The following is an 18,828-nucleotide window of genomic DNA, read 5'->3' on the forward strand; positions in this document are numbered from 1 at the left end:
GTACCTGTAGAGTGTGAATACTTTTATATAATAAAAATAATAGGTCACAATATTTGCCTGTAGGATCAACAAATTCAAGTGTGAGTTTCCTGTTTGGCTGACACAAAAAGTACAACTACAAACTGTAGCGTCGCTCTCTCACACTATTTACAGTCGACCTGATCAACATTTATTCATTATACACATTTTTTTAATCCAGGTGTAGGTAAATTATGAAACATAATGTCACAGTACCTTCAGAAATCTTTTAGTTGTTGAGTGTAAAATTAAAGATCTGTATTTTCATCGAGTCCCTAAACAAACAGATCCTCGTCTCAATGGAAATCTAGGATGCAAAAGGGCCACATGTCGAGTCTTTTTCAGTCCCTGACCCCTTTCTCTAATCACCTCTGCATCAGTGCAACACAGTACACCTGTGGTAGACATGCAGGCGCAAAAACATGATCACACACGCAAATAACAGGTGGAGCAGGGGGAGATGAGTGAGTTTTAAAAATCCTCCAAACTCACAAACACTTTGATGAGGTCAGCTCTGCCTCTGTGGCTGAGAGGAGCAGAGAGGAGAAATTGACCATTTCATTTTGAAAGGCTGTGGCTTTTGAATTTTACTTTGAGTTATTTTAGTCTGTTTCAAATTATGTAAATTTATACATTCTGTCTTTTCGTTTGCACAGGGATCTTTATATATTTTCTCCTGCGCAAATATTGCAACCAATTCAGGAAATGAATTCCCTTAAAAAAACAGTTACCATTTGTTCACTTATAAATAAAGAATAGCTCGCAAATAAACTGCACTTTTGCCTGTTGAGCTGAGAGACCCCCAATAAAACAGGGATTTTCTGAGGAACTGATAATGTATGTGGCGCACACGTCTAACCACTCAACAAACATCCTTGTGTTTGTAAGTGTCTAAAAGAATCTGAAGGCCATGCAAACATCTGATGGCGTCTGCAGCCAAAGACACAGACAGACGACCCATTCAGGAGCGTAGCAAAGTCTGGAGTCGGGAACTCTTTTCCTGCTGCAGATCCCTGGTTTGCAAAGTGTTAGCTCATTGCATCAATCACACTTGTATTTCACAAGCAGAGCCATCCATGTGAATTAAATCTTGAGAGGAGAATTAGAAACACAGGAAAGATTTGGTAATGAAAATAAGTGTCCCACATTATGAGTAGTACATCCTGAAAACACACAATTGGTAGCCATAATGTCAACATTTTTCTTTAAAAAATCTACACTTTTAGCTTAAATATTCATAAAAATTACTTGTTGTATTTGCAACCCGTATAACGATGGGAGGTTGTTCGACTTAGGTCTCTAAATACAACACACCAAAAATATTTCTTAATTTGATAGATGTCATTTAAGTGAAAAGGCATTGGAGTTATTTTGGCTCCAGTGTGAAACGATCATGGTGGGCAGGCTGTTATATCCCCTCTATGATCAAGACCATAACTAAACACGGTTGACTGACTGACTAAAACATGAAAAATATATATTTATACACAGTATGTAGACTCTCCAGCAAGTGACGCATCATGATGAAATGCAAATGAAAAATAATCATCACACAGTTGATGCTAAAATGACTTACAGATTGCTGGTGTTATAGCTACTTGCAGGGTCTAAAACTAAAACTTAACATACTTGAGATGGCTCCCACACACAAATAAAAAGACTTTTACTTTAGACTTTTACTAGACCTTTGTGTAATAGACTTGAGGTTTGTTATTCTAGTACAAGCACTTTACAACTACATAAGTGGTAAATATTTGAAAGGTTTCTTCAATAGCCTTCCATGACTGTATGTGATAAGGATTTGGGTTAAAGGTCGAGTGTGTAACATAAATTAAATTTCATGATACAACTTTGCATTGTAAATGACAATAAGACCTTGAATATTTTAATCCTTGAATTTAAGAGGATGTATTGACAGTAATGGAATATAATGATTATAGGTATGAAGAAAGGAAGGAAGGAAGAATCATTGTGTTTTTGTTACTTTGGAATGAACCGTTTTTATCTACATAGGGAGTGGTTCGTCCACTACAGAGTACACCATGGTGAACCACCATGTTTCTACAGTAGCCCAGAAAGCACAAACCAAACACTGGGTCTAGGTAGGTGTTTGCATTTTGTGCAAGTTTTGCTGCCACAATAATTTCTCCTTCAAGCCTGGAGGGCTGAAAAGTTTTCAAATCGGTTGCAATCTGCAACTTCACTGCTAGATGCCATTAAATCCTACACACTGGTCCTTTAAAGAGTCTACTTTCATTCTAGTGTGACTGACACATAAAGCGTCATTACACAACCAACAAAGCTGCACAGAATATATATTTTAATCCCATTCCATCAGGACATCTCCACAGGCTATCTCTAAAAGTTATACCCAGAATTAACATGATGTGGCCACAGCAGGCATACACTTATTTCATATGTGTGTCTGTGTGCGTGCAAGGCATGTTCGGTGTGAAGTCACCAACCCAAAGCTGTCCTTATGACATGTTACACAGCTGATAGTGAAGTCTCTCCTATATATAGGCAGAACATTTGCATGCCTTCAAATGTCTTAAAATCAAATCATTTAGAAAAAAAAATGTAAAAACTGACCTTCGAAATAAGCCTCTAAGTGAACATGTGATATGTGAATGTGATCTGCCACGAAACTGATATTTCGTGGCAGAAAATCTCAAGAAGCAAGAGAGACTGCTGTGAAGAGGCCAGTTGTACAGCTGCAAATCAAATACACTCTGCAATCCAATGAAGAACAGAGAGCTAGAGAGAGCACTGATTAGAGGTCAGCTGTTGAATGGGTTGGAGTACTTTAAAGCCTCACATCATTGGCCTTGACTACAAGATTTTTTAACAAATGAGCTATGTGCCATAATTTTTTTTCTTATTCTGAAGTCAGAAATCAACATGTGAATTGCACAAATACACAAGCCTCTGATCTTTCTGAAAGGAGCTCAGCCACAGCGAAATTGAAGCTGCAACAAAAACAAGAACTGGATTATTGTAGGAAAGGAGTCTCTGCTGGTTGCGTCAGTTCAGCTTTCATTCATGTTCATCCAAACGCTGTAGTTTCATTTTCCCACAACTGTACCGGCAGGACAAATCAATGAACTTCACAGAGACATGATACATGTCTTACATGTCAGTTTATATTTTAATGAGGATTTATATCTTTTTAAACTACTTTGTTTTAATGTACAGCTGCATTTAAAGACAACCCCACACACTAGCACTGCAGAGAAGATCTAAAGCCTCCTATAGCCTCATAAAAAGTAAAGGAAATCCCAACTTCTATCATCAGTCACAGATATGACTGCACACTGAGGTCCCCTGTCTTTATTTGATGACATTTAGGGTTTTGAGCATCCTCTGTGCAGAAACATATACACTGAAGGCATTTTGTTGGCTGATTCCAGCATTTTTAGACTCAATATATTGAAATGTGATTCACATATATGTCCATCCTGAAAGCCCTTTGAGGCAAATTTGTGATTTATTTTATTTTTGGCTATGACTGACCTGACTTTTAAGCCAGCAATTAAAAGTAAATAAATAATTCAGCATTTCCCCACCAGAATTTTATTCCTGGCAGTGTAAAGACTTTGAAGCTGCGTTTGGACCAGGGGGTGCCCAGGCTTTTTCACTTGGAAACAAAACTGAAACTTAATGGTGGGTTTTGGGCCAAAATCAAACACCAATTGTATTGTATAGATAAGATGCAAAATGGTAATAAGATCCCACGTTCCCTTAATTGACTGACTCCCTGCTTGCTGTGCTCAGTTTATGAAAAATAATTAATAATTAGGGATTCTATATTTTTCTACACAAAATAAAATAGTATGAACAGCAATGTATATTATAATCAGGGCTAAGGAAGGTTACTTTCAAATGTAATCAGATACAGAGACAAGTACTAATTGCCAGTTAAAGTCAGTAACCTAATCAAGTATCACAATTATTTTCTTTTTACTTTTTGATTGCCTCAATACCAAAAATGCAAATAAAGACAGGACAAAATAAATGTAAAAAAGATCATGTATATTCTATGAGATAACAGAACAATGTAATCTTAGAAAAGAAAATGGAAACCAAGATTTTTAGCATCAAAAATGTGTCTTATGCTCAGTGTGTCTTTAAAGAAAAACTTAGTTTTCATTAAGCAGATATAAGCATTAGCCATCTGCACAGCTGGAAGGCATTAGTTGCACTGTACTCTGATGTATTTTAATACATAATAAAATTTAGTCCTGAATAATCCCCCTTTTTACCAAATATAATTGTAATATGATTACACATGTTTCCCTGTAATGGATTAGTTACCCTTTTTTGTATCTTGATTACCTAACTACTTTACATGTAATCCGTTCCTCCAAAATTACATAAAATATGAAAACTTGGAAATATTTGCAAACATTTTAGAGACTTTTTTTGGTGTCTGGTCACAAATGTTTGTAGGGGTGTGGAGGTAGTGTGTGGATCATTGTGTATAAGGTGTGGATGCATTCAGGTGACCCCTGTTGCGATCCTGCTGACTGCTTCAAATAGTCTACACTAATTTAACAGATTAAAAACAAACACTTTCTTTGTCGTGTATTTTTATGGGGGGGTTATTCCACGCTGGCCGTTACACCGACCGCCGTCTTTCCCAGCAGCACGTGAAGGCACCACACCAACCCTGATCCATTGATCCGTAATCCAGGCGCCGGTAGGACTCTTGTGTTTCCACGCCTCCCACTTTCACCCCCATTGTGGTGAATCTCCGGCTCACACACACTTTGCCAGACTTCCAGGAGTTTGGAGCGGCTGGCCCGAAGACGGAACACCGACAACGTTTTTTTTTTTTTTTTAAAAAGGAAAAAAAGAAAGAAACTATCCCTCTTTTGACGCATGGATCTACTTTCTCCTCTGGAGGGATTTGACGGAGTTGCGATGGTTTGCGCTGCCGGGAACTGTGGAGACTTGTGCCGGAGAGAAAGGGCTCACGTACTCTACGCTGCAAAGTTGTAAAAGTAGTTTCCCCCCCCCTTGAAGTTTTTCTTTTTCCGCCGCCAGTTCAGACTCTCCAGCCTGTTAGACGCACAGCCATCATGGCGAGGCGGACAGGGGAGACACCTCTGCTTTTGCCGCCGATTACGCGCCCTGCTTTCCGGGATAAACACCATCGGTTTCACGGGGGCTTGATGGCTTTTTCCTGGAGCTTCATCTTAATCTGCTGGGCTCTTTCTTGTGGATATTGCGGAGCCGAGTCGGAGTTTTCCATACTGGAGGAAGCGCAAGTTTTGGCCGATCAGATGAAGAAGCTGTCCTCTCAGGAGCTGGGAGTCTTTACTATGCAGGTAAACGTGGAAGGGATGGAACTGAGCCTGTGTGGGTTTTTTTTTTTATTCATGTGTGAGTTGGAGCGGGTTTAAAAGGGGCCAAAACTGGCACAAGCAGGATAGTTAAAATGGGGGGTGAGGTGGGGGGGGGGCATACAAAAATAATGTGATAATGACTTGAGGGGAAGTTTGTTGACAGTAATGTGAGGGGACAATAAGCTCTTTGCTTTGCTCTGTCTTGCTCAACAACAAGCGCTTTGAAGTTGGGACGCATTTATCTGGGACATCAACACGCTGGAGGTTTGGTGTGTTTCACCTTTATTATTCCCTCATCTGGTTAAATAGACGCCTTTTTTTTATAAAAGATCTTTTACTTCGAGACATTTACTGTGTGAGTGCTGCAAAGACAAATGGAAAAGGTGAATAAGAGGCTGTCGCTTACTGTGATTAACATGAGCATTCAGCCTTGAATCATTTGTCCTCATGAATAAGAGCAGCTTGATGCAGTTAACTGTGATGTGTGCTAAGGTCATAAGCCTCTGTTTTATAAAGGTGGGCACATTGTAAAGCTTTTTCTTTTTTTTTTATAATTCAACTGCTTTCCTAGTGTGTCTGAGAATCTGTCTCCTGAACGTCACATAATATGAATAAATCCATATTTTATCTAAATTGACTGCAATCAGAGAATCAGCTTTTGGACAGGAGGAGAAGTCAAAGTGTTTGTGATTAAATACAAACAGTAAATCAGATTGTGATCATATATCATGTGGATGGAAACACATTGTCTCTGTCAGCATCAGTTGTATTAGGGCTGCAACCAATGAGCTGATGATGCTGTATGTACAGCTATTGGTGATTATTTTTTTTTAGTAGGCTAATTGATTAATTGGTTGGTTAAATGTCAGAAAATAGTGAAAAATGACCAGCTGTCAAGGTGATGCCTTCAAATAGCTTGATCCAAAAACTTAAAGATATTCAGTTTATAATTATATTAAAAGGAGGAAATCCTCACATTTCAGACACTGTAACCAGGGATTTTTAGCCTGATAGATGTTTTAAAGGATTCATTGATTCATTGTTTTAGCTCTGACTGCAACTGATTTTTGTGTTTTATTAGATGTTCATTATTTAACGTGCCCTTTTTCTTCCTCATTGAAGATATCAAGAACAACCATTTTTTTTAGCTGGTAACCCCATAATCTGTGTAATGATTGTATCCTCATATTACATTATATCAGCCTTGATAGATCATTGATTTTAGAGCTCAAACAGATTCATCAATTAGGTGATTGGCAGAATGTGAATTGAGTAAGCAAATGTGCCAAAATGACACCGGTTTAAGCTAATCAAATGTGAATATTTATGGATTTTGTTTGTCTTTTGTGATAGTAAACTGATAAATCTTTAAAAAATTGTCAACTATTAAGAAAAATTTAAGTAATTTATTTAAAAATACCAAACATTCGTATGTTCCACCTCCTTAATTTAGAGGATTTGCTGTTTATTTTTATTTTATATGAGAATATGTGATTTGAATGTGTCACCTTGGGCTTTAGGAAATTGTAACATTTTTCAGTATTTCCAGTTTATTTTAAGACCAAACAATTAATCGAGAAAATAATGTGAGCACAGCAGAAAGGCTACTTTCATGTCCATCCGTGCAGAGCTGCGTTGAGTCACCAAATGGCAGGAGGTGCAGTGCCGGGTGCTGCAGGGTGTGAGGGGGGTGTTTAGCACTTCAGAGGCAGTGGCGCTCACAGGCCCTGAACACAGAGGCGAGGCAGCGGGGGGGCCCTGCCCCCAAATGGTGTTTCATCTTCTCCGCTTCCACACTGAGCTGCCTTCATCCCGGCTCTGGGAGTTGGCTTTGAGGGCTTCCTCTGATCCCTCTGGATCCGCCTTTGTCGCCGCTCATCCCTCCTTGAGCTCCAGTTTGTGCTTGGTTTCCGTCTCATTCCGGTTCTCCCCATCACAGAAAATGACACTGTTTGTGCAGTCTGTCTTATTTGCTCTGCATTATTCTTCTTTTCTGCTCTTGCTGGTGCAAGTAAAAATATATCAGCCCGCTTTTATTATCTTTCTGGTTCCTTCTGTCTTTATTTCTGTTTTTCTCTCATATCAGAGTACAGTTGTTCTATAGCTGAAAAGACGTAATTAATTCAATTTTTTTTACATTCTGATTACATACAACCCTTTCTTAGTATTTATGGAAATATGCATTCAGAATCGTCCCCCTGTATCGTGGGAAAACAGTTTTCAGGATGTTGTTGTACAAGCTGTGAAAATCTGCTTTGGCATGAAGCTAATGTGAGTTTGATTGAAGCGGTACATTTCATGGATTTGTCAGAGCGGTTTTCTGTGAATGTAAGAGATGTGCATCCAGTAAAAACAGTCCGCATCTGCCCGTGAAAACAACTGCAGGAATCTGTCGGCCACGCAGTCTGTGTGGACACCTGCTCTGATGCTCAGATGTGGCCTGACTGGCAGTCTGCAGGTGTGTCAGCTGAAGTAGATTTCACTTTATCTCTCTGTCTCTTTGACATTTTCCCTTTTCCCCCTTGCAGTGACGGAGGCAGTGATTTTCCACACTGTGATTTCCTCCCCCCTCTAAAATGAGTTTTTATCCAAACGGCACCATTGCCTTTTAATACAAGTCCTGTTTTCTGGAGTCACAGCTGACATTCATTATCTTTTTGTAAGTTCTATGCTTTTGGCACAGAGACACCAACGTGCAGGGTTCACGCTGTACCATTTCAGAGAAGATCTGAAGGTTTTGTTATCAAGCGAGCATCCCAGCATCTCCATTTAAACCGTAATTCTACCCCTCTTCACTCCACCCCTCATTCTCTGGCAGATGTGTAATTTGAGGCTTGCGTTGTCGGTGCTTCTGAGTCACTGGGTCAACCTTGTTCAAACTGTCATTGAGTTACTCAGTTATCAGGGGACACGGGGGTGTACAGTTGACACTTTTAAGTTGATAGGTCAACATTTCAGAGGATGTTTGTCACCAGAGAATAATCAGATTGATGTTATAAAGGCAATTCTCTGGGAAGGTTTTAAGGTATTCTAATACAATATACTGCATAGTTTATTTTTTGTGGATTATTTTAACTACAATGTTTGCTACTATAAAGTTTGCTGTAAGGCTGCAACTAACTGTTATCCTCATTATTGATTATTGGTTTAGTCTATGAAATGTCAGTCATTATCCCCCCTGTGCCATCGTTGGAAAATTGATTGGAAAAGAACAGACACTTTCACAAAGTACTCGGCAGGTGATTGGATGAACCATCTGTCTGTCACCACCTACCGTGGGCGAACTTTAACCAATCAGATCAACCCACCATCTAACAAACCCAAGTCAAGCTCTTACCTGAACCAGTCAGGTAAGAACAAAAAAATCTTTTCCATGGAGAAAAGCCTTCAGATACCACTGTACCATAGATTCTTGCATGAATTTTTGTGATCTTGCAAGGTTATTAGTCGATCAAACATTTCTCAGAGCCAAAGTTGACATCTTCAAATGTTTAATTCTGTCTAACTTTAATGTAATAAATGATTAGAAATTTGATTAGCCAGAACCAGTGAAAGTTGATCTTATTTAGAATATTACTGAAACAATTAATCAAGTATCAAAATGGTTGCCAATGAATCTTCTCTCAGTTGACTTATCAACTTTAATATAGACACATTTCAGTTTTCCTACTTTGTAAACTTGTTTAGTGTCTCTACAATTTAGTTAGTCAGTACAGAAATGTTGTTTTCCCATCATTTACATATTAGATTTTCCATAATGTGTTATTTATTTAAAACAGTCTTTGTGTGGCTCTTGTCAAGTTGTAGCTGATGCATACTATTTGTTGTATCTTTGATTGATTGCAGCCTGACCTTGCAGGTTCTCAGTGCATAAACCAGAAATGTAAGAATAGTCTGCCACATTAAGGAATTACTTCACATCCTTCTGACTGATTTATGACTGTTTCTGCCATGTGACTCTCTGCGGTTTATGTGAAAGCAGACAGTCTTCTCTGATATATGTAACTAATGAGCATTTCATCTCAGATTTTCTGTGGCTTAAAGTAGGAGGTTTTACATGGCAATTTGGATTTAGCCGTGAATGTAAATATGAAATTTAATCTCCTTTCCCTTTTCCATGTTATTAAAACACGGGCTTGGTGCTGCTCTTGTCATGTGGGCGCCAACTGGAGCCAAGACCACGGCACAAGTTTCCAGCCTTAGTTACAGCAACACGTGCCTGATCACTGTTGGAAACAAGGAGACACTTTAAAGGTGTAACGAACCAGCGTATTGTCGCCAGAGGTGAAGCCAAAAAGAGATCACTCATCATCACAGTGTGAAAAGTCCAGTTCACTTGCTTTTACTGAGAGGGTATTTACGGCCCTGTTGGCTGATTATTTACAAAGGAAATTTCACCGTGTTAGTTTTAAGGGCCTTAATCCACAGAGAAGTGTGGTTTGTTATTGAGACTGGCTCGTCCAGTATCCCCGGCCCCCTAATTGAATATTGATAGTAATTTGAGGGAAATGGAGGTTTGTGCAGGAAAAGAGAAAATTGGGGTAGCTCCTGCCCTGTCATTATGCTGTGATTTTCTGGGTTGGGTTTGGTCCAAGGGCAACACCGGTTGAGGGGCTATCACAGAGCCCTGATTCCTGCTTTTGATTTGATTTTGATTCAGGCTCTTTTAACATGTATAAATATCTTCTCTCTCTCTTCTGTCTCTTTGTTTCTGCACACTTTAATTTTAATCTCATTTCTCAACTTTCTCTTTCGTCTGTCTCTCGGCTGCCTTCTTCTCTTCTCTTTTCTTCTCTTTATACTGAATCACTTGCAGAGGCAGGCAGGAACTGAGGAGGAGGGTTAGAGGATATACAGCAGGACATCAGAATTCCTGCTAGGTTCTCTGCAGTACAGCTTCAAAGCCTTCTTGCCTCTTACTGCATTGCCTGCATGGCTGTGTGCTCAAACAGTCAAGGTTACTATGAGCCTCACAGGCCCTCTGCTACATGTGGGACTATTACTATCTCTCATCTATTCTCTCTTTTGACTTTGAGTCGGTGTTTCGGTCTGTTTTGCTGTTCAACATTGCGCATATCCAAGCATATTCTTCTCAATTAATAATATGAAGCTAAATGAACGTATGAACGACTGTACTCCACAGTCTGACTGCTGTAGCTCTCCATGCAGGGCTTGTGCTACATGTATAACAGTTTCTTCACAATAACAACAAATGAACACTTAGGCGTCAAACGTATCTCTAAGCACATTCCTGTTGTCTGGTTGGGGATATAAGGAGTCTCTTTTTGGTGCCCCTCAGGGCACAGAGATTACATAATATATGTCTCTATCCCTGTCAGTTGGTAATCACAGAATATGGAAACATTTGGTGCATGATGGTCTTTTGTTTCCTCCGTTTTTGTCAGGTGTTTGACAACCATTTTTATGGACAAACTTATGTATCACATAGAGTATGAAGTAGGATTAGGGCTGCACAATTAATCAGAATATCATTGAAATCACAATATGGCCAAGTGTCATATCAAAATCACAGAAGCTGCATTTTTTTTATAAAGGTAAAATCTTTTACATTAGCATTATAATGAAGCACTGTAGTCATGAAGACATCTTGTTCTCTATAAAAACGTGTTTATTGGATATAGAACCCAAAATGTGAATATCATGATGATGATGATTTGAATGTTTTTTTTCAGTTAAAATTTAACTTGGGTTGCAAAAGTAATCTAAAAAAAAAAATAATGGCAATATGATGTTTTTACCACATTGTGCAGCCTTCAGTAGGGTACTGAACTAAATTCTTGGTACCTGAATAAGTACATTTGTTTTGGTTTTGTTTATTGGAAGTGGAGAAATGTACGTCCCCACGCATACACTGTCAACATACAAGTATTAATTATAGTTGCTTTAATTGAACAACGTAGTGTTCAAGTGCAGTCAAGAAAAGTGGAATTTATTAGGCCAAACGTCTCCTCCAGCATATACTCGGGTAATATGCTTTAACCCCCTCACAACAATGGCAAACACTGTTTTTAAATGTCTGTCAGGTGTTGAAAGTTGTAGGGATTTCTTTCCCCTTCTGCCTCTCTGTCCCCATTCCTCTGACCTCCTTTCTCTTGTGGGATGGGATGTTCGTGTTGTCTGAGCAACAGGTGCTTTGTATTAGTCAGCCTTGCACTGCATTGCAATGGCACAATTCCTCATTTTCAGTCCAACCATAAATTGCAACGTGCCTCAGAGGTTTACGAGCCGTTCGAGGCTGTGCTGAACTATCTGCACCTCTGTTCTTTTCCATTTTAACTGTCGCTTTTTTCCAAACGATTATTTGTGTTTTTTTTTTTTTTTTTACACTTCCTTGCTTTTACACACTTATTGGATTCTTGGTACCAAGTTGATGCTGATACATGAATACTTTATAACACCAAGTTATACTGTTCTATTTGTGTGTGTTCTTTAGTATAATGTCTATTTCTTATTTATATTCTAGCTGAATTGGAGATGAACATGGTAACTGGTGTGAAAAGCTGTTGGGTATACGTGACCTTATTTCCAAACTAAACTTTGCTATTATTTTAAAGTTTAAATTGTTTCATTGAAATTAAGAATTGAATTTCTTGACTCCATTTTTCATGGAAAAACCGGGCTCTCTGCCAACAGCGACATCTGCAATGTTTTAAAACTTGGAATGACTTTGATATCGGTCTTCAAAATTGTTGGCCTGTCCAAAACCCCGGGAAACAACCTAGTTCTGTCGACTATTACCTTTATCATCCCGTCACAATGCAGGAGAGAACAGAGCAAAGGGCCACGTTTTCATTAAATGTGGAGCTCCTTGTATGCTTTGGCCCGAGCCCAAGCACCGAGAGGCCGAGGCGCCCCTTGTATCCAACTACTCTGCACCGGAGTGTGTCTAACCTCCAAACAGACATCAGACATGAGGTGAAGTCTCTGGACTTGTTGGACGAAACTGGAAATGAAGTGCTGCTGTCTGATGGAAACCGTGGTGCTTCTGGTTTAAAGGAAAAACAACCTTATTTAGTTGTCAATATTTGAATTCATACAAGGGGTCATCGGGTGGTTCAGTGGGCTTTGGTATGTTGGATTGCAACTAAGACAGATGTTCTGATCTATATTAAATTTTTGCCAAGTTGTGCAACTTCTACATTCATGAAAATACAATAAAAACTTATTTGTTGGGCTTGGGTGATGGTTGGTTGTTCACCGTTAGTGTCAAGGACAGACACTTATACCGATATTTTCGCTACATAGCACAAGCTTGGTTAGCTTCAATAAACAAAATAAACTCTCAAAATGTCAAGAAAGTAAATATTCTAAACACCTATTTCCTCATTAAACAGAAAAATATAGCTCTACACCTCCTGAATTTAAGTATCTCTCATTTACAAAACTAAGACTAGCTTAATTGCTGTGTTAAGTCACGGTAAAACAAACTTCAAACTCGACATGAACAAAATAAGCCAAATAAAAACTGTCCTCGTTAGTTTTTCCGCTGTTCTGACCAACTCTGGTGTCTAACCGGCTCTAAATACGGTAACTTGTTTTCTAGTCACAGCTAATGTCTTGAAATTTTATATTCAGCCTTTCTTTTGACCCAGCCGTGTCCTTTTCCAAAATGGAAAAAACAGTTTCCAAATGATCTCTACAAAGACCTGAACAGACATCATGTATCTTTTGAAGTCTGACTTCACCTTTTTATCTGAATCTACCTACAACCCACTTCCATATCCAACTTTGTGCTGGAACCCTGCTGGAAGAAAGATATGGGGAGAAAAACATTTTCAGGGATGTGTTTTTTTTCTCTCTCTCCAGAGCTTTTGGACAACATGACTTCCATTCATTTCAATCAAATCCCTTTAATTTTTATTTTTTTTGCCTGTGTAAGTACAGCCTAGTGCACTGTCTCTTGGCTCCTGCTGGACTGCGGTCAGGACGGAGCATAAAACTGATGTTCTTCCCCTTCTGCACCAGCTGTTGTGGTTTAAATCTGTCTGTACTGTCGTGGCCAGATCATTTATCTGACCGCTTTTTGATCTGTTTCCCACATCTCCCAGTTGAAGAAGGCCTCTCTCTGTTTGGCCTTGACTGAAATTGGTTTTGCAGTGATTTGCAGCCTCCTCAGCCTTCGCCTTTTGGTGTCTGCTTTTGCTTGCTCTAAATCTCTCCCCACTTGTATCCTGTTTTGACCTGCCCTATAATGTTCCTGTTAGATAGCAGCCATAGAAATGTTAGTCCAGATCCCTAAGTGCAATATAGTTCAACATGGAAAATAGCATTTTTTCCCAGTTGCAAACATCCTGTTGTTATCAGTTTTACCTGAGATAAACATCAGGATGTCGGTTGTGTGCAGGCATGCATAAATGTATCTGTGTATTGTATCATATTGATGTATAGAGCTGAAGCAATTAGTAAATTGTTTGAATTAATCAGAAACTACTATAATAATTAATTGTATTAAATATTTGAGACAAAATAAGACATTTGAAGATGTAACTTTATACTCTTGAGGAATTGTGATGGAAATTTTTTTCCATTTTATCGACTAAAGATTGATTGATCAGGTTTATCAATAATGAAATGAATTGTTAGTTGCAGCCCCAATCATGTTACATGTTGGCACTTGATTCCAAAGATTTGAGTTGTTGTTTTTGGCTGCCCTTCCGTTGATTTGTGATAAAATTCCTGTCTGCTTGCTCCCTTTTTATTATTATATGTAGCACTGCAATTAATTATTATTATTTTAATTATCAATCTTGGGATTGTTTTTCATTTTCCTATTATTTAGTCTTAATTGTAAAGTTGGAACCAGCTATTTTTGTGATTTAAGAGCTGAAAGAGTGGTCGACAGAAGCTTAATTTGCAACTATCATTTCATTTTCCATCCTCTGGTTGCAGACCAGAAAATCTTTGAGTTTTGGTCTGTCAGAGAACAATTTAAGGCATCACTTTGGACTCTGATGGCATTTCTTCACAATTATTTTGACATTTCATAGATTAACTATCAATGAATCAATGAATTGATTGAGAAAATGATAGCATGTTGCAGCCCCTGTGATGTAACATAACTGGCACTTGAAGGTACCACTTTACTCTCGGTTTGCAAAGGCAAGTTTTGATTCCCACAAGTTTTAATTTATGATACAATTTTTGTCGGGCTTGCTCCCTCTCCATTTTATTCTAGCTAACGATTATTATCATTATTGATTAATGAAAGGTTACAATTATCCCTTCAGCCTTTAAATGTCAAAAAATAGTTGAACATGCTATCATATATAGCCTTAAAACAAGATATTCACTTTCTGGACACACAAAAAGAGAGAAAAGTAGTACGGCAAATATTTGGCATTTTAGGCTCATAAACGAGTCATGTGACTAATCGATCAAAACAGTCAGTCAATTAATTTTATTTCTGCTGATTAATCAACTAATCCTTTCAGCCCTAATTTTCTGTGTATTGAACTCCGTGCATCAGTGGTACAGCCAAGCCCTCCAGGTTTTCAGTGAAAGTAGCTAACTCTTTCCTCTGCTTATTAAACAGGAGAACTAATTAACTGGCTGTGTTTAATCAGCTCATTCTCACTTTTTTAATGATTCTCCCTCTCTCTGTTGCCTCGCTCACTCTTTATCTCCCATTAACTATCACCCCCTCTGCCATGTCTTTCTTCACACAGCCTCTCTCACACACACACACACACACACACACACACACACACACAGCAATAACAAACACACTCAATGAGAGAGAAAAAAGGATCTTTATTGGTGATCCAGGCTTTGTGTTTTTTTTCCTCCAGATTCCTGCCAGTGTTACTTAGTTAGCTCCAACAGGGCTGACCTGGCAGTGTGAGCCAAGGGACCCCAGGCCACCCCTTAGCAAGTCAGTCCCTTCACTCGCCACAATGGGCAGGACTCAAAATGAACTCTCCCTGAAAGAGAGAAAGAGGGAAGGGGAAGGGGTGGGAGCTTGTGGTGAAGGCAAGGGGCCAGTGAGCAAAATACCCGATTGGGAGGGCAAGGAGAGTAGGGGGACCAGTTCCCTCCCCCAGACACCATGCATTTTGTAAGGGCCCCATCCCCCTCACAATACACACACACACACACACACACACACACACACACACACACACACACACACACACACACACACACACACACACTTCTTCAGAAGAGGTTTTGCATTCTCGATGAGGAGAGAGTTGGAGCTCCTACTGTGGAGAAGTAGAGCCGACTGTTTTTCATGCCTCTTTTCTCTCTTTCTCTCTGTTTATGCCTCTCTCTCAGGGCTCTGTGTTGCATACATAAACTCGCCCAGACTTCACAGTTGTGGAGAAGCGCTGTTTCTGAAGTTCTCTAGAATTTCTATCAATTTTTTATGCCTGTTTGGCAGTATTTCTGTATTTGGATAGGTGCATTTTTTTTTGACTGACGGTGAATATGTAATAGTAGGCTTTGGGGTTCGTCCTCCAGTCAGAAGGCTGTTAAGAGTGCAAAATGCTAAAATGGGTGCAGAGGGCAGTAATGAAAGAAGACTGGAAGAGATTGTGTGCAGCAGTGGCAGCCAAGAAATAGCATATTGTGGAGTCTCATGCACGCACCAAGCACAGACACTGTCACCGCAGTTTGCATCTTTCTCTCTGATGGTGAGGAATTACATAACGCCTCTCGAGCTCTAGGGTCACGGGGTTGCGGGGGTCAGCTCAGTTAGTCTAACTTCTGTCTTCGCAGCCATTCATAAACATAATGTCTTCTGCCAGTTAAAGGTGCAGCTAGTAATGATTAATACAACATATCCACTCCCTGTTGTCACGTCATTGGCTGCAGAGATTTCAGGTTTAATCAATTTGTTGATTTGCTGGGATTTTTGTACCATGTGCACTAAATAGTGGTTTAGTTTCTCAAAAAGTGGGGTGAACATTGGTGCAGCAAATTAGAGGCACTGGGAGTTTCTCATATAGGCTAGAAAGCGTAGGTTTGCAAATGTCCGCCTCCAACTATTTTATGAAGAACATTCATGGGCTCTTGGGTAAAACACTCCTTACTAATGGGTACATTAGTGACTGTGGTTTCACTATTATTGTATGCAAACCTTTCAAGGAAGTTAAAAAATAATGATGGCTGAAGGGCTGAAAGGAATCGTTTAACATTTTTGGGAAATAATGCTTATTTGCTTTTCTGCTGAGAGTTAGATAAGAAGATTTATACCACTTCAATGTCTGTTCACCAAGTAAGGATCTGAAGCTGAGAGGTGGCACAGAGACTGGTAGCAGGGGGAAACAGCTAGCCTGGCTTTGCAAGTTCTGTGGTTCATATCCTTTCATACTGAATATAATTGTATGATATAGTATTAAAAGAAAGAAATGAACCAAAAAAAGGGAAAACATTGTAATCAGGCCTATGTTTCTTTTGGTCTTCCTTTGTGCCTTGAGGTCTTTTCAGCAATCTGACAAGTCGCTGTCTGCTCTACAGTTCCTACTTTGTCTATCTTTTCCACCATCTTCTCATCTTCTCTGCAGCCCCTTCCTATCTCTGAGTGTAATTGTGTCCGTGGGTGGTGGTATGTGAAGCTGTCCTGTGCCTTTTGTCTTCTGCTGGTTCGCCACCTTTGAAGAAAAGTCAGGAAGTGACCTGGGCTAATGAGTTGAACCATGGACTTTTCTGCTCCTGGCTCTGTAAGACTAGGCTGGTTGGGAGATGAAAAGAGGTGCAGTGTTTTTATTCTCGCAGAGAAAATGGCAAAGGGGGAAAATGTGATACAGCTTGCTAATTAGGAGGCAGGAAGGAGTGTCAGGACTTTTGAGTGTGAGATGAAAAATTGGTAGACCGCTTCAGACACTTTCAATGTTCCAAACACATGTAAACACCTGAAGACGCTCTCTCACACTATCTCAATCTCGACCTATACACGCATATACCTCACATAAACACAGACTTATATGAAGCTACGTGTACGGAGGGGGCTGCAGCTGTGTTTAGCTATCAGTGTCTCTGAGCTCGGTTATGTGTTTGCCAAACGAGTGGCTTATTTGATCTGGACTGACTCACAAGTAATGGAAGACGAGCATTAGGAAAGCCAAACCGGCTTCGGTGTTCACTAAACTGGACATATTCTTCTGCTGACACACCAACATTACTCCAGATCACCAAAGATTACTGCATCATTTTGACATAATAATTTCAATGCAGAGAAACAACAAACATGCCACTTGTACCTAAGTGTTAGCATGGTGTTTCTTTTTGTTTTTTACAGTGGACATTTCCTCCCCATTGGGATTTCAGTCCAGCAGAGAAGAGAGCTCATTTAGGTTAGAGTCCTTAGGTTTTTAATGTATTCAGCTCAGTGCCCAAATGATAACTATAATGTCTCACACTGGGTCCCAGACTCATAAAAACATATTGCTCTAGTTGTGTAGGGACCATCTTGAAATCATCTTGCAGCACATTTTACATCTTGGCCTCTCGTTTGAGAAACTTGCCAGTTTTCCCATGATTTTTCTTTCTGGCTGTCTCCATCTGTGTATGTGCACGGCTTCTCTTTGTGGTGCTCCTGGTTTGATTTCATTGCTAAGTTCGAAAAATTGGTCGATTAGTTAAATAGGCAGATAAAATCGTCTGGTCTCTGTGTGTATTACCTTGTTGGTTCACACACTGTGCTCCTTGTGTAGACCAGCAATGAATCCTTTATTTTTTCCTCTTAAACCAAATAATTTGTGCAGTCTGAAACGGTGGTGCTGCTTGCAGCCCGCATCTATTTAATATCAGACATTCAGGAGAAAATATCTTTCACAAAGGAAATGATGTGTTTTTATGTTTCTGGCAGCAGCATCAATTTCATCCTCCTGTCTCCTGTCCAAAAGAAACCCCCATTGTCAGTCTGTATGTATGTTTGTATGCCCTTCCAGACTAAAATCAGTACTGGCGGTCACACTGAGATGTTTAATGTTCAGCCAATTGTATAGCAAGCCACTCTGTCTCACTACTTAAGGATTCATTTGTGTTTTTCTCCAGCGGGAAACCCAGTTAACGCTTTCTACAAGAAATCTAAATTCTATTTTACTCAGTCTTATCCAGGGTTCTCCTTTCTTTCCAAACTTTTATTTCCAAGACTTTTTTTTTCTTTCCAGAAGGCCTGTTCTTTGCCAGGTTTGGCTGGCTGGTGCCATGCCAGCTTTTTTCAGTCTGTCTCGCCCTGGTGTTGGCACCGTCAGCCAGCTGGGGTTTCTGCTGGTATCTCTTGGCAGCTGAACATGAGACAAAACATGTCTGCACATTCTACGTTTTATGGAACTTACTTATTCATATGTGAATACATTTTTTAGACCTTTACACATATTCAATCTTCTGTGTAGGATTAGGTGTGTCAATGCTGGCTCTGTTTATATTATAAGCTACTCATTACAGATGTCACTTCTTCAGGTAGATAATAATAACATTTACAGGCAGCTTTGAG

The 18,828-nt window shown here is 39.5% G+C and overlaps 1 protein-coding gene across 1 annotated transcript in view; it reads left to right on the forward strand.

The window, feature by feature from the left end:
• The first annotated feature begins 4,799 nt into the window (after positions 1-4,799).
• cachd1 (cache domain containing 1) overlaps positions 4,800-18,828 on the forward strand; it is an 86,807-nt gene continuing 72,778 nt past the window's right edge. The window contains exon 1 of the mRNA XM_051376158.1: positions 4,800-5,348. Coding sequence (XP_051232118.1) covers positions 5,100-5,348 — 249 coding nt within the window. The 5' untranslated portion in view covers positions 4,800-5,099. The remainder of the gene's footprint in view (positions 5,349-18,828) is intronic.

This window comes from Dicentrarchus labrax, unplaced genomic scaffold (genome assembly GCF_905237075.1).
Source record: "Dicentrarchus labrax unplaced genomic scaffold, dlabrax2021, whole genome shotgun sequence".
Classification (NCBI taxonomy): domain Eukaryota; kingdom Metazoa; phylum Chordata; class Actinopteri; family Moronidae; genus Dicentrarchus; species Dicentrarchus labrax.